General features: G+C 33.6%; 1 protein-coding gene across 1 annotated transcript; it reads right to left on the bottom strand.

Moving 5' to 3' along the window:
* Positions 1–334: 334 nt before the first annotated feature.
* KLRF2 (killer cell lectin like receptor F2) lies at positions 335–16349 on the bottom strand. The gene is made up of 6 exons (XM_036253227.1): positions 16262–16349; positions 12558–12656; positions 7703–7750; positions 3626–3774; positions 3241–3356; positions 335–452 (listed from the first exon to the last, which is right to left on the bottom strand). Exons 1-6 carry the CDS (start codon positions 16347–16349, stop codon positions 335–337), a joined length of 618 nt encoding a protein of 205 aa, XP_036109120.1.
* Between the last annotated feature and the right edge of the window lie 317 nt (positions 16350–16666).

The raw sequence follows: 16666 nt of genomic DNA, 5'->3' as shown, positions 1-16666 counted from the left end.
GTGCCTGGTACATTACTTTACCAAACGCTTAGAAAGAGTTAGAAACCAAGGAACAGAATACACATGGGGAATAGGCAAGATTAGGAACAAATTAAATGTAGTTATTTTTTAGACAAGGAAACAAAAAAGGGAACTATGTTTTCTTGTTTAAAATTAAACTACTATATATTTTCTCATTTTGAAGTCTTATTTCTGTACAAAATATTTGAAATTTTTACTTTTTCATATAAAGAAGTAAATGTGTATTCATCTAATAGAATGGATAGCCACTGTGAACACCCACACACATTTCTTCCACTTTCTTATTTAAATGCACAGACTTGGCTTTTGTTGTTCAGACAGCATCTCTCTGGCAAATGCCATTGAATTTGGAGTTACAGTCTTCAGAGTACACTTGAGTTCTTGTCGTGACAGCGCAGCTCATGCTACCAGTTGGACTGATCATCGAAAAACTAGGAGATAAAGGGCATAAAGGACAGACTTTAGAGACTGTATCTTATAACAATGGTTAATTTATTATAGTTTTATACAGCCAGACTTGTACAGCTAACTCAGCAGCCAAAATGCCGCAGAGGTTTTCAAACGGACTCTTCTATTGTTGCCAAAGGTTGCATTTGGGCATTCTTGATTTGCTTGCTTCTTCAAGCCCTCCCCCAACCCCACTTCTGCCCCAGTGTCTCTCTTATTTGAGTAATACTAGCATCGAAGCTCAAACTTGAAGACTAGAAGCATCCTTATCTCTTCCTTCCCTCTCAATTCTCACCTTATGTACGTACATATATCAGCATGTCCTGGGTATTCTATCCCCAGGTAAGTCCTCGTATTCATTCACTTCTAGCTCAGGCTACTGGTGCCTTTCCCTTTTCTCTGGTCATTGTATCTAATAGCACTTCAGTTTCAAGTTTACTTCCCATATATTAATTTTCCACATAACATAAATAATTTTCTTTGAAAGGTAATTAGTATCACCTCACACCTGTCAGAATGGCTGCCATCAACAAATCATCAAACAACAAGTGTTGGCGAGGGTGTGGAGAAAAGGGGACTCTAGTGCACTGCTGGTGGGAATGCAGACTGGTGCAGCTACTATGGAAAACAATATGGTGTTACCTCAAAAAATTAAAAATTGTACTGCCATTTGACCCAGTGATCTCACGTCTAGGAATATACCCTAAGAAGTCTGAAACACCAAGCAGAAAGAATATATGTACCCCCATGTTTGTAGCAGCACTATTTACAATAGCTAACACCTGGAAACAGCTCAAATGTCCATCAGTAGATGAATGGATAAAAAAGCTGTGGTACATATACACAATGGAGTACTATGCATCTGTAAGGAAGAAAGATCTCTTATCCTTTGAGATGACATGAAGGGACCTGGAAAATGTCACCCTAAGCGAAACAAGCCAAACAGAGAAAGACAAGTATCATATGATTTCACTTATTTGTGGAATATAATGAGCATAACAGTCTGAGGAATGGGGTAGTCCCAGAGACGTGGAAGTGGGGTACAGACTGGCAACCCCCAGAAGCGAGGGTGGTGGGGGAGAGATAAACCACAGAACTTATATGCATGTATGCATGAACAATGGACATGGACAACAAAGCTCGGGACAGGGGAGGAGGGGATCAGTGGGGGGAAAAGGAGAAACATCTGTAACAAAAATAAATAATTTAAAAAAAGTTAATTAGATATTAAAATGGAGGTTTTGCTATAGACTGTGTGATGATAATTACACGAATGGGAGTTACCAAGCAGTAACATAGAAAAAAAAAAATTCTTTTTAAAGTTAAAGTAAAAACTGTTTAAATGACTAGTAACTTTCTCACTTAACTTCATTGTATGACAGGGTTAGGAAAATGTATAGATAGAATTTTTTTGAGAAAGCTATTTTCTTAACTATTCTTTTAGTTACTGATTATTGTTTAAAATGTAAAAATCAAACACTATTATAACCATCTGCACATCATTTTTGTTAAATAACTAAATGAATGCTTTTAAAGAGATGTGGTGTCCTAACAATATGTCAGTTTTAAAATGAAATAAAAGAGCCTATGTATTTCTTACTAATTTTTTCAAAAGTTACAATCAAATTAGGTCCAAAAAACTGAATAGTACTTCATGCTTTAGTTTTATATTCATGAAAGATGATGGAGAATAGAAGTATAAACATCCAGACTGAAATAACTATCACCCCATGGCCTTTATTCCAACTTGCCAGGTCTGAGGTGCTCAGCAGCGTAACGTGAATGGGCACAGACATTAGATTCGGGAAAGCAGGGAGAGGTGGGGGAGGGGAGGAGGGGGTCAATGGGGAAAAAATTGGACATCTGTAATAATTTCAACAATAAAAAAAGTTGTAAAAGAAAATGAGAGCAAAGATGAGAATGGGTAAATGTATATGACACTTTAGCCCGGCTGGTGTAGTTCAGTGGTTGAGTGTTGACCCACGCACCAAGAGGTCTCTGGTTCAATTCCCGGTCATGGCACATGCCCAGGTTGTGGACCTGATTTCCAGTGGGGGGCATGCAGGAGGCAGCCAATCAATGTCCTCTCTCATCAACGTGTCTATCTCTCTTTCTCTCTCCCTCTCGTTCTCTCTAACATCAATACAAAGAAAATAAGTTTAAATAAATGTATATGACAGTTCAGAATATAAAGTACTCCTCCATGTATTACCTTATATTGTTCACACAAGAACAGTGTGAGGAAAGTTTCATTCTTATTTTCATACAGATGAACAAATTGATATTAATAAGTTTGGAGAATTTTCTAAGGGCAAAATTTTAAAGTCATACTTTCAGATATCAGTTCAAGAGATGTTTTTATATATTCTGGGTGCTTTTATTTGTAAGTGAATTTTACTTTTGTATTTACTACATAGAAAATATTTGCTTTAAATTATTTCAAATGACATTCAAGTCAGCTTAACTTTAAAAAAAAAAATCAGTGTTTGACAATTAATAATTTCCAGATGCCATAATGAATACTTTCTAACTTCATTTCTCAACATTACGGAATGTAAAAAAGGAAAGGAAGCAAAGGAAAAAGAGACAAAGAACAGAAGAAAAAAAGGGACAGAAAGAAAATAGGAGAGAAAAACAATTTACAAAGAAGAAGGGAGGTAAGAAGAAAAAAATTATAAAAATTTTGGATATCAAGGAAACTTAATTAAAAATACTTTTCTATAAACAAAACAACATCATTACACCATCCTTCTCCCTCAAATAATTGCTTACTTTTTTAGTTCCACAAAAGGGTGTTCATTTATCCACATCCATTGCTTTCCTGGGGATAAAATGTATAGTCCAATCCAACTAGCACATCCAGGTTTTAAACTCTTCTGTATGAATTCCTGCAGAGGAAATAGTGTATTCATTCATTCATTTATTCAAAATCATGTCAACACCTTCTATAGAGTAAGGCACTGTGCCAGGCATTGAAGATGGTGTAAATAATCATTTCTTTCATAAATAATAGTGTTGTTGTTGTTTTTATCATAAACAATAGTAATTATATTAAGGCTAATGGATGTTCTAAACAATGACTATAAACCACCCACACTGTTTGGACTGCTCCTAGCAATTTTTCTTGGACACTTAGATTCCGTTTCTGTTTCCTCACCAGCTCTTTCAAATTGTGAATCACCGGCAGATGTGCCTGGAGCTTTGCACAATCACATTGACTGTCATTCCAAGTTTTAGAAGAAGTTGAAAATTTGTAACACTTCCCTTGGTTCAACAGCCAGTCATTTTGGCACATATAATTATTTCCTGAAAGAAAATGTAGAAAAAAGTTAATTAAACTCTATAGTCAATAGAGAAAGTGTGAATAGTATCAAATGTGATTGACCGGAAAATAGACCTTTACCAACTCACTTTTTGTGATTAAAAGGCAGGTCTATTAGAATACAAATGAGATTAATTCACTCATTTGTGTATTTCCAGAACTGTGGGTAGGGTTGTGGGTGATGAGTTGGAGTGAACAAAGCTTATGAATTCTGACCTCCATAGTTAGAAGAAACAAATGTAAAATATTTTGATTGTTTACTACTGAGTGAAAAAGCAAAAGCCTGTTGTTTAAGTCCCTTCACTATCTGATTCTAGTTCCTTTTTCTCAAGGTTGTTTTTACAACTGGCACTTCATTTCTCTGAAATTATTTACCACTACCATTACTTACTCCGTTGCATTGGATACGTTCATCCACCTGCATTTTTCCCTTACACTGTTCCCTTAACCTTGAATAGCCTTCCATTCCTTTTGCACCCTCTAAATTAAACTTATCTTTTAATGTTCAATCATATTTACATTTCAAAAACAAAGCATTCATATCTGGTATATATACACAACGGAATATTATGCAACAGTAAAAAAGAGTGAAATCTTGCCATTTGCAACAACATGAATGAATAGACAGGGTATAATGCTAAGTTAAATAAGTCAGGCAGAGAGAGAAAATATTGTGTAGTTTCACTTGTACATGGAATCTAAAAACAAAACAAAACAAACATAAAAAATAAAAACATACTCATAGTAACAGACCAAAAGGATGGTTACCAGAAGGTAGGGTAAGGGGATGGGTAAAAAGGGGAAAGGAATTTAATCAATAATATTGTGATAAGTTTGCAAGGTGACAGATGATTATTATAATTAGGAGGGTGATCTCATTGTTAGGTACAAAATTATCAAATCACTGTATGGTACACCTGAAACTAATATAACCAATATAAGATTGTATACCAGTTAAATTAAAAAATAAATTTTTAAAAAGTTTTTAACAAATCATAATTTCTGCCACCTCTAAGACTTATAACATTTGGGTGTCATTTAGAAAAGGAAGGATTGTCTATGGCCTAGTCAGTTGTGAATGCATCCATGTTTTTTACTTGACTGGATGGTTCTTGAGATGACTGCCTTATTCATCTTTTAATCTCTTATTATGTAGCACTTTTATTATAGTGTCCTAATTGTTGGTTATTGAATGATTGAAGTAAATGTCTATAATTTAGAACATATATTTTTCATTGCTAATATTTTCATCTGTAATCTTAGAGCCTAAAATTTTATAAAAATTTATTATAAGAAATTGAATACATATATCCGGCTAAGATGTGAAAAAAAGTATCATCAGCAGATATGACCTGAAGACGATCATAAACTAATGTTCAATACATTTATTACTTTATTAATATACTTTGCACCAGAGAAAGATTTGTCAATCATGAACAGTTATAATTTTGCAAAAAATATTTAAAAGACTAAGGATAATTAGATTCTAATTTTAGCTGTACAAGCACATAGTTGTGTGCTGAAAGGTATAAAATGACCTTAAATATAATCTCCCAATTTATAACTTGAGAGGAGCTATCTATTTACTATTATTAGTAAAAATTAGTCATTTGGACCAAGTGATTTCATTAGGTGGATACTGATAGATGGGTCAGTAAAATTCAGATTAAATCTGCAAAACACATTATGTTTGATGTTGAAACAGTAAAATACAATGGAAAATGTAAATACCAATTGTCCAAAGAGTTATTACACTTAACTCAGCTTCAAGTGTTTTCTTCTATAATAAAAAGGAATATGGGGTGATGAGAATGGAGACAAAACAAAATTCTTTAGCAATACTTTGGATGCAGAATAAAGGGCAAAAAAAAAAATAAATGATGTAAAGAGGATCTAAAGATTAATAGATTTAAGTGACATTGAGACATTTTAACCAAATGCAATTGTGGTCTTTCTTCTGATTCTGATTCTAATAAATCAAAGATAAGACATTTTAATGCAGACTAGATGATAGATAATATTAAGAAATTATTGCTAATTTTGTTAGGCATTGTGGTAAACAGAATTCTAAAATGGACTCCAAGATTCCTTCCCCATGATATACATGGCCTGTGTAATTCCCTCTCCATGAGTGTGCGTTGGACCTGTGAATATGAGAGGATATCACTTCCATGGTTAAGTTTTATTATATGGTACAATGAAAGAAGGGATTTTGAAGATGAAAGAAGAGTCCCCAGTGAGCTGATTTTGAGTTAATGAAAATAGAGGTGATCCTAGGAGGGCATGACTTAGTCAAGTACAGGACCTTAAAAGGGGATTGGGCCTTTCCTAAAGAGAGAGAGAGAATCCCAATTGACTTTGAAGAATTAAGCTTTCATGTTTTTTTAAATTTGTTTTTTGTTTCAATTTTAACTCAAGGATATGTTTTACTGATTGAGAGAGAGAGAGAGAGATCAATTGGCCACCTCTAATGCACACCCCCCCACACACTGGGAATTGATCCTACAACCTAGGTATGTGTCCTCATGAAGAATCAAATCAGCAACCTCTTGGTGCACCAGACAAGGCTCCAAGCAACTGAGCAACACTGGCCAGGGCTTCAATGTCTTTCTTGAGAGGCTGTATGAGAGTACAGATGGTAAGAAAATGAAGGTGCTTAGAACAGCCCTGGATGACAGCCAGCAAAGAAATGACCTCAGTCCTACTATCACAAGTAACTGAATTGTACCAACAACCACATACATTTGCAGGAGGAATCTCAGCTCCAGGAAGGTGTGTGGTCTGGCAAACATCTAAACTATATCCTGTGAGACCCTGAATAGAAGACTTTATTAAGCTGTACCCAGGCTCGCAACCCTTGGAGGTGGTGTATTTAAATAATTTTTACTGGTAAGTGTGTGATAATCTGTTATACATCAAGAGAAAACTAACACAGGAGTTATAATGATGTTGTGATTGTGTTAAGCAAAAGGAACCCTTAATTGTAAGAATCAATCATGTACTGAAATATTTAAATATTACATGGCATGATATCTGATATAATCTAGTTTGGGAAAATGTTAATGGAAAACATACAGATGAAATAATATTGATTATGTACTAACAATTTTTAATACTGTTGAAAGGTACTAGTTTTACTTCTAGTTTTTATAATAAAAATCTAAGAAAAAATAAAACCTTCTGAAGTATATGTTATTATCAACCCCAATTTACAGATGAGAGATTAAGTAACATATTGTATAATTTTCCTGAAGTCATACAACAGATAAATATCAGAAGTAAAATTATAACCCATTTGTTTGGCTTTACAGCCCATCTGGTCAACCACTGCATTGTAATGCCTCCATACTATATTAATTGGTGCATTACTCAGGGAAATAGAACTAACTGAGGGGCAGGGTAGATAGAGACTTATTTCAAGGAATTGGCTCTCACGAAGAGCAGGTTGGCAGGATGGAGACCCAGGGAAGAGTTGATATTGCAGGTGGAATCTGGAATCTGGAAGCTGAATTTCCTCTTCCTTTGGGGAAACTCAGTGTTTTTTTCTTTTAAGTTCCAACTAATTGGATGAGGCCCAGCCACATTACGGAAGATAATCTGCTTCATTCAAATCTACTGATTTAAATGCTAGTCTCATCTATATAGTACTTTTACAGGAACATCTAGACTAGTGTTTGACCAAAAACCTGGGTACCATGCATGACCAAGCCAAGTCGACATACAAAATTAACCATTGCAGTTGCTTTAAACTATACTAAATATTATATGATGTAGTTATTATATCCCCATTCAAAAATAAAAACAAAACCTTAATGTTTAATTTGCCTAAATTTATATGACCAATTGGTTGAAATTTTTGGATTCTAACATAGAGTATCACATTATGGGAAAACAAATAAACAAAAACATTACCTGCTAAACTGCTGATGTTTTCATTCTGTGAGAAATCCATTTTTTTATCTGTACTCAGTGCAAAGAAAAAATATAATGAGTAGCATTTAAAAATAAATAGCAGTTTAGATATATGAGAATAAAAATACTAGCACAAAATAAAGATACACAAATGAAAACTGAAAGTATTTCTCTTCTACTAGGCTTCTACTCCTCTCCTTCCTCAGAATTAGCCACTCTTTATCATATCTATTTTTTATTCCTTTGAGTGCTAATCACAATTATAAATATTGTATGCATTATTTATTTTATTTTTGACACTGTTACAGATGTACCCCATTGCCCCCCACCTTTGCCCATCTCCACCCAGCCCCAGCCTCATCTTCCTTTCTGGCCATCACTACACTTAACTGTATCCATGGGCTTTGCATATATGTACTTTGGCTAATCTCTTCACCTTCTTTCTTCCAGTCCCCCACCCCCATCCCCGGCCCCTCTCCCCTCTAACATTTGTTGGTCTGTTCCATGTATCCATGCTTCTGGTTCTGTTATATTTGTCAGTTTACTTTGTTCATTAGATTCCACATATAAGTGAGATTACATGGTATTTGTCTTTCTCTAACTGGTTTATTTTACTTAGCATAATAATCTCCAGGTTCATCCAAGCTGTCTCAAAAGGTAAGAGTTCCTTCTTTTTACAGCTGCATAGCATTCCATTGTGTAAATGTACCACATCTACTCATCTCATTTATCCACTTATCTACTGATGGGCACTTGGGCTGTTTCCAGATATTGGCTATTGTAAACAACGCTGCTATGAACAAAGAGGGACATATATTCTTTCTGATTGGTGTTTCAGGATTCTTAGATTATATTCCTAGAAGAGAGATTGCTGGGTCAAAAGGCAGTTCCATTTTTAATTTTTTGAGGAAACTCCATACTTTTTTCACACAGTGGATGCACTAGTCTGCATTCCCACCAATAGTGCACTAGAGTTCCTTTTTCTCCACATCCTCACCAGCACTTAACTGTTTGTTGACTTATTGATGGTGGCCATTCTGGCAGGTGTGAGGTCATATCTCACTGTGGTTTTAGTTTGCGTTTCTCTGATGATTAGTGATGTTGAGCATGTTTTCATATGTCTATTGGCCATCTGTATGTCCTCTTTGGAGAATTGTCTAATCAGGTCCTTTGCCCATTTTTAATTGGATTGTCTGTCTTCCTGGTGTTAGTTGTGTAAGTTCTTTATGTATTCTGGAAATTAACCTCTTATCAGATGTATCACTGGGAAATATGTTCTCCCATACAGTGGTTCCCTTTTCATTTTGTTGATGGTTTCTTTTGCTGTGCAGAAGCTTTTTAGTTTGATATAGTCCCATTTGTTAACTTTTTCTTTTGTTTCCCTTGCTCTAGCAGATATATTGGCAAAACATATTGCTATAAGAGATGTCTGAGCCCTGGCCGGTTTGGCTCAGTGGTTGGAGCATTGGCCTGCAGACCAGAGAGTCCCGGGTTCGGTTCCTGCTAGGGGCACATACCAAAAAAAAAAAAAAAAAAGAGAGAGAGAGAGAGAGATGTCTGAGATTTTATTGCTTATCTTTTATTCTAGGAAATTTATGGCTTTTCAATTTACATTTAAGTCTTTTATCCATTTTGAGCTTATCCATGTGTATGGTTTAAATTATTGGCCTAATTTTATTTTTACATGTACCTGTTCAATTTTCCCTACACAGTTTATTGAAGAGACTGTGTTTACTCCACTGTATGTCCTTGCCTGCTTTGTCAAGTATTAATTGACCATAAAGACTTGGGATGATTTCTGGGCTCTTGTTGTGTTCCATTGATCTATATGCCTGTTCTTATGCTAGTACCAGTTTGTTTTCATTACAGTGGCCTTGTAGTATAGTTTGCTTATCTTGTATTGTGATACCTCCAACTTTGTTCTTCTTTCTCAAGATTACTGAAGTTATGCTTAAACTTTATATCTATTACTTTTTTGTATATCATTTTTTACCTTATTTCTTCTTATTCCAGACACCCTCTCTATTTTATCATATCAAGTGTCTTCAGCTTCTTAGTTGCATTATTTATAGGTTGTTTTCATACAGACTGAATTAATTGTTTTCCAGGGACACAGAACAGCTGATAACTTGCAACGTGTTTTCATTACATTCTTGGGCTAGCTTCACTCTAATATTGTGCCCTTCCTCTTTTATTTGTTCCAAAAGAGTGTGTGGGAAAATTATATTGCTTGATTATTCTCATCTTAAACTTAAGTCAAGTTCAGAGCTTTGAAGACATTACTACAGTGGTATATATTTATATACATTTTAAAATCTAATGCCAATTTGTTTCTCTTTGCTTTGGGTAAGAAAACTAATTCTTTTGGGGAGATGGTTGATTTGTTAATTTTTAAATATTTTAAAAAGTTCAAATTGTTCACTCAGTACTTGTAGGAAGCCCCAGAATCACTCTTCCTCCTCCACCAGCATCCAGGAACTGAATCTTGTCTTCTGACAACACCAAGGAAATAGGTGGTGGCTATAGCAAAGAACCTGAGCTGGGCAATATGTCCCATAATAGTGTAGGAACTGGGCATTTCCCTGGGGTCTGTACGTGTGTGTGGGGGGGGGATAATTCTCTAAGCAACTTTTGGGACTGTATCTTTATCAAGTGTGTCCTAAAATATGATGAGGATTTATCTATTTCATCTATCCATTTATAATTTATTTATCTATATCTGTTTTTATATTCTATTCTGAATTTGGGGTTGTTATAAACTGAAAACTCCTGGTTTTTTGTTTTTGCTTCTAAAATTTATTTAATATTACTTTTTAATTATTTCCCAGATGCTTTCCCCCATATTCTCTTCTTCTGGGAATTTGTTAGAGATACTACTCTTCCTGGTAGGACAGTATTTTGTGTTTTTGTCTCAGATAATCTCAATTTATTTATATTTAGTAATTTTTTTCTGAGTTTTCTCAATATCTGAGTTACAATGACTTTTTAGATAGAAAGGGCACAAGAAATAGCCAAGCTATGCCATAAACTGATACATAATTCCTCTATCCCCTCCAAAACCAAAACATGGGGACATATACCCTATTGCATCGACCACAACTCTGTAAAAGAGTAGCCCTAGCTTGTTCTAGTTATATACCTCATTGTTTTAAAAGAATTTTGTTGTGCTTTTTTGTTTTATTTTGCCATGATATGATAGCAAATACCACCATGTGAGTGGAGTAAGGGGTTATCAAGAGAGCATTCTAAGAGCATTCTTTAGAAAGTTTTTCAGCTTGTTATTTTGCTTTAGACTTTTCTTTACACTCTACTCATCTCTGAAAACACTCCTGCTTAGATTTCCCCTTGAGGAATGTCCCCACTGTCACTCTGTGCTGTGCTTTCTTTGATCTGTGGTTCTCTCCATTGATTAATCCAATAGCATTATCCCATCTGCTTTCATTTTCTTTTTGTCCATCTTTGTGCTTTTAATTTATTTTGTTATCTTTTACTGTTCTAATATAGAACCTTGGGAGACAGCAGATGTGTAACTATTTGTGATCAGTGCTTTGTTTTAAACTGAAAACCATAAAATATTTTTAAACTAGTCAAATACAAGCACTAATTTAATAGAAATACAAATATTGAAATTGTATTGGAATAAAAAAATCACTACAAAAAAAATGTGGTCCTTACTAACATTTTTCATCACTGTCAAATATCACTGATTTCTTCTGAAAACCATCTTTCTCTAAAATAATGATTATTGCACCAATTATGTCATTTTACCATTTGTATTTTACAGAAGAGAAAACCAAGTCACAAGAGAGCAATGGTGTTCTGTAAATATCATACTTAGTGCCTAACAAGAAACCATTTACCCTTGAATTTTAGTTTTTTTTAAAAAACAGTTTTAATATTACAGTGTAGTCAACTTCTTAGAATTACTGGTTAAAGGATGCTCATTTAGATAAACTCATAAAAACTAACAGTCATCTAATATTTAATGTTAAAGAGGTGGAAATTTAATATTATCCGTAATTTAATTCAATATAAGGATTGAACATATGTGAGGGTTATGACTGGTTGACAGCTTTTCAGGCAAAATGCTGTTCAAAGTACAGTAGAATTACTTAAGGAGAATATTTATTTGGTCTTAGAAAAATCTGACATTTTCTACAGTTGTAATAGGAAAAACACAAAAAAAAATATTATTGCCCCCCAAAAATAGATCCTTCTTTGTCTCCCTTAGAGGAATGTCTTTAGGGCTCATCTATATTTAGATATCTCATTGCAAAGGCTCCAAAGTTTATGTTTCCATGTCAACATTATATATGACAGTACCCATTTTAGCCCGACATTTTCAGGAACCACCGTTTTAAGAGAAACACAAAAACTGCAGAACCCATGCATCCATGCATTGGACTGGTTAGTTTAAAAAGACTGAACACAGAATACACACATTAAATAGCACTTCAGGGGAAAAAAAGGTACAGAAGTCAACCTAAACTTGTTTTCAAACAGGTCCCCCCCTTTTTAACTAGCATATTCATACATTTATATTATTATTTTTCAAAGTAATACAAATGAGCACTTAATGGTCTGCAAAAATACATCATTTTTTTTTTTTTATAAAATAATGTCAACTTTTTACTGGAAGTTTTTCAAAAGGAATGATGCAGAATAAATGCTTATTTTATATTTGAGTGTTTTTTAATTTTTCTAAAATTTCAAACAATATTTTAGCATGACATATGGCTAGAAAGTTTAATTTACCAATTTTGCACCACAATGTGGAGCTGATCTTGATATTAAGAAGAATTAAAGATCAATTTATCTTCTGAAAGTGCAAATATTAATAAAATTTCATACTCACTCGAAAAGTTCAGGCCAATCACTGTCATCATGAAAATAAGGATCCCAGTGCATCCAAATACTAGCAAAATGCCATAATAATATGGACACAGGGCAAAATCTGAAATGTTGAGATGTTTTTTCATTAATTTTAGAACTCTTGTGATTATACACTTTAAAAACATGTTCTTGTCTTGCTTTGTTAATTATTTGGTGATGTTTTGATAACATTATTTATAAAATTATATAAATATATATATAATTTACATTGTATAGTTTTATATGTATTGCATGTAACTATATAAAGTTTATATTATATATATAACATAGAATAATATATAGTACTTTATAATATATAAATATATAATATCTATTCTATATATCACATATATTATAAATAGAAAAATAGAAATTATATATAGCATCTGATTACATACTGTATAATGCTATTATAAATGGAATTTTTTAAATTTCATGTTTGGATTGTTTAATGTCAAGTGTATATATGCAATGGCTCACTTTAAGAAATAAAAGAAGAAAAGGAACATTTATTGAAGTCCTGTTATGTACCAGTCATTGTCCTGAAAATATTCACATGTTATCTCACCTTTACATATGATATATTGTACATCTTTGGTTTTGACTTTTTGGACAGGAATCAGCGTCAGCCTAAGATAGATCCTGATTTAATGCTGCCCTTAAAGAACTTTTGCCACAGTGATCCTCTGGATTGGAGTTGACAGGAATAGTCTCTTCAAAGAGGAATAAATGGGGAACTTCCAGAGATATAGGAATATCATTTAATATAATCATAGAAATATTATTTCAATCTAGAAGCATTCTAGCCAATTTGCCTTGCTAGTGGCCAAAGAGAAGCCAAGTAACTTGATACTCAGATAATTATTCTCCAGTTTTTATTAGTTTATAAATAAACATGCACTTAATTCTATCACCATAGTTGTACATTTCAAAAATAGTTCCAAGTCAGTGATTTTCAACCAATGTGCTACAAGAATTTTTAAACCATGTAGTACCTGACTGTTTAGTCAGGGACACTGACCTCTTTTTCTTCAGATTGTCAAATAAAAAAATGACAACAGCCAACACAACAATAGCTGTCCAGTGTGAATCAATAAATATTATACCTATTTTATTTGTCAGATAAGCAAAAAATATATATTTTTGGTGTGCCACAGAATTTTAGTTGGTTTGTGTGTGCCATGAGATTTTAAAAAAAGGTTGAAAATTGGTGTTCTAAGTCATAATAAAAGAGTGCTCTTTCTCAAATCTGGTTGGTATCTGGATAATTTATTTCAATTGATTTTCATGGACTTAGTGCATCTCTTTATATCTATAATACATAGTTATAGCATGTGCTGTATGTTGTAAAACTTTTGAAACTTACTGCCCAGTTGTCTGTATTACGAAATAAATCTGAAGTAAGTTTCTAATTTTTTTATCTTGTCTGTGGGTATTTCTTCACTCAGACAAAAGTAGAAAGACCTCTACTAAGCTGAAAACCCTCAAAATTTATTTCTGCACACTATGCAGGAACACCTATACTATGCACATTTATCTGCAGTTAATTGGTTTCATACTTTCTAGGAAGGGAAATTTTAAACTCATTGCCAAATCATATTACAGCTATAAATTAAAAATTAATATTTTTTATCAAAGCTACAATGTACGAACTATATGAAACCAGGTGAACAGGGAGCCCAGAACTTTGAGGGCTTGCATTGGACCATTCCAGAATTGCTTGACTGGATGTGATTGGCATCTGTGGGGCAATATCCAATAATTGCTCTGGGAAACCTATCATTATCACTGCTGTAAGAGCACTCATGGTATTATAATATCTGCTTTGTGATGTGAAACTTTTCTTTCTGGATTTAGTAACAAGATAAATTATATCCACCTTTTTTCCATAATTATATTTTTATTATCTTGAGAAAATATATAATTGTGAGAAGTGCTAGTGAGGAACTAACAGGTACTATGAGAGTAGTAATCCCTACTTGCTCTGTGAATAATGCTCAAGTTGCTAATCTATTCTCATAGTTTTATGTGCTCTACACAGATCAAATCTCCAATAGCAGGCCTAAAAGCTCCCTTTTCAACTTCAGCCTTCCAAATTCCTATGAACATCTCCTTTTAGATGTACCATTAATACTAAAAGTTTTCTGTGAACCCTCCCACAAGCAAGCACTTATATCCATCCAGGAATTACCATATATTTGTTTGGGCTACTCAAGACTGTAGGTTTTTATCCCCTCTTTTCTCTATCCTCAGCTTTGACCTCAGACTTGCTAATTTTCTCTGACATTTTTCATGATCTAGACTTTGGTTTTTATTTAGTTCTTATGCTCTTCTAATCTTGCTTCACTTCCGATCTTGTTTGGTTAATACTCTTAGTCACCTCCCATGGTAGGTGTAATTATATTCATCTTAAGCAATAAGTGTAACTGTCTTACAATGTGTGTCAAATAACTGGTTGAACTACCTTTACTCATCAGTTACAAAGAAGCTTAGAAACATAATTTATGGCAGGCAAAAAGCATGTTTGTAGTAATGTAATCTTTGCTTAATTGCAGGCCTAATTTATGTTCTTAGCTTTATTATTCTTTCACTCATAATTTAAAGAAATGTTATCCTGTATTTTATACCCCTACCTTCAAATGTTATATATCTTTACTCACCTATCTGTTAAAATGTGGCTTATAAGTTAAAGAAAAAATACTTAATAATTTAGTTTCACCACTGCATCTATAGGGTTTGGAGTCCAATTCAGTCCATTTAACTCCAATGGTCTTAGTTTTTACTACATCGAAATAAGTTACTAGTGAAAAAGAAAGTGTTTGTCTCCAATATTGAAAAGACCTTGAGCCTTCAGATAATAAAGAGAAGTATCACATTTCTGAAAAAAGAAATTTGAACTTCCTAGATGAAAACTGAGATAGTACATGAAGATGTCCGACAAGAGTACATAGTGCAAAACTGTGGTTTTTCCCAGAAGTTAATTTCTGGCCCATGTCATCCAAGCTTCATTGCTATTTCAACAGGATTGTTTAAAAATTTTATTTTAGACCTAGTGAGTTTAGACATTGTATGTTGCATATTAAACTTGTCTATAAAACCTGCAATAGATCTGAAAACAAAACAAACATAATAACCTTGACCAGCTACAGCAGTCCTAAATAACAAACATTAATGTTTTATTTTACCCTCTCTCATTCCCAATGAACTTTTCTGCCAATCGCATGGCTCTTTTTAGAAGATTAATAAAATACAATATGTACATACAAAAATGCCTTTTTAAACTGTAAGACACTACGGCACCATGCCTGCTCCTTCCCTCGGCACTGGGTCCTTACCTCTGAGTGTAATCGGCATCTTCACACAGGGACCATACTCAAACAGCTGTTTTCAAGAATCTTATGTTTTGTAGGAGGAATAATTTTTGTAAAAATTTTAACTTTGACCTTTTACTTGAAAGTTACCATTGTCTTCTTATTATACCACATTGAAAAGATTATACATTATCCTATTAGCATTTCTTTGGCCTTACGGCTGCAAAAGTTGTATTTTTCTTGTTTGTTTATTTTTGTACTGTTGATGTTCACATTAGTCTAAATAACCTACTTTAGACAACTTATTATTTTTTTTAATCCCAGAATATATTTAATTTTAAACTGGAATCTGAGTGAGGAATAACAGCATTCTTACCTTTAGATCTCTGCCTGGATTTGAAACGATTCTTGCAATTCAGCATCATGTAGCCATCTTCAGTCTCCATGTCCTCCAAAGTACTCATGTGATATTACCCAGGGAATAGTCAAAGAAAATAGATAATAGTTTTAGCCTTGGAAATCCCTACTAGAACAATATATCAAAGACGAAAAGGAAGTCCAAAAATAGTCTAACCACACAGGATGTGTCAGTGAATTTTAATTTCTGGCTAAAATTCTGTATGCTGTGAGGTAAAAGTGGCTATTTTGCTTCATTCTTTTCAGTAAATATTTATTGAGCACATACTACGCACCAGTCACTTGTGCTTTAGGTACATAGAAGTGAAGACAAACATACTTTTTATATTCTAGTGAGAAAAAAAAACATGAAATACAAAAAAAA

This window comes from Molossus molossus, unplaced genomic scaffold (genome assembly GCF_014108415.1).
Source record: "Molossus molossus isolate mMolMol1 unplaced genomic scaffold, mMolMol1.p scaffold_m16_p_10, whole genome shotgun sequence".
Classification (NCBI taxonomy): domain Eukaryota; kingdom Metazoa; phylum Chordata; class Mammalia; order Chiroptera; family Molossidae; genus Molossus; species Molossus molossus.
The sequence above is the reverse complement of the archived record's forward strand: the minus strand, read 5'-3'. Positions and strand labels throughout refer to the sequence as shown.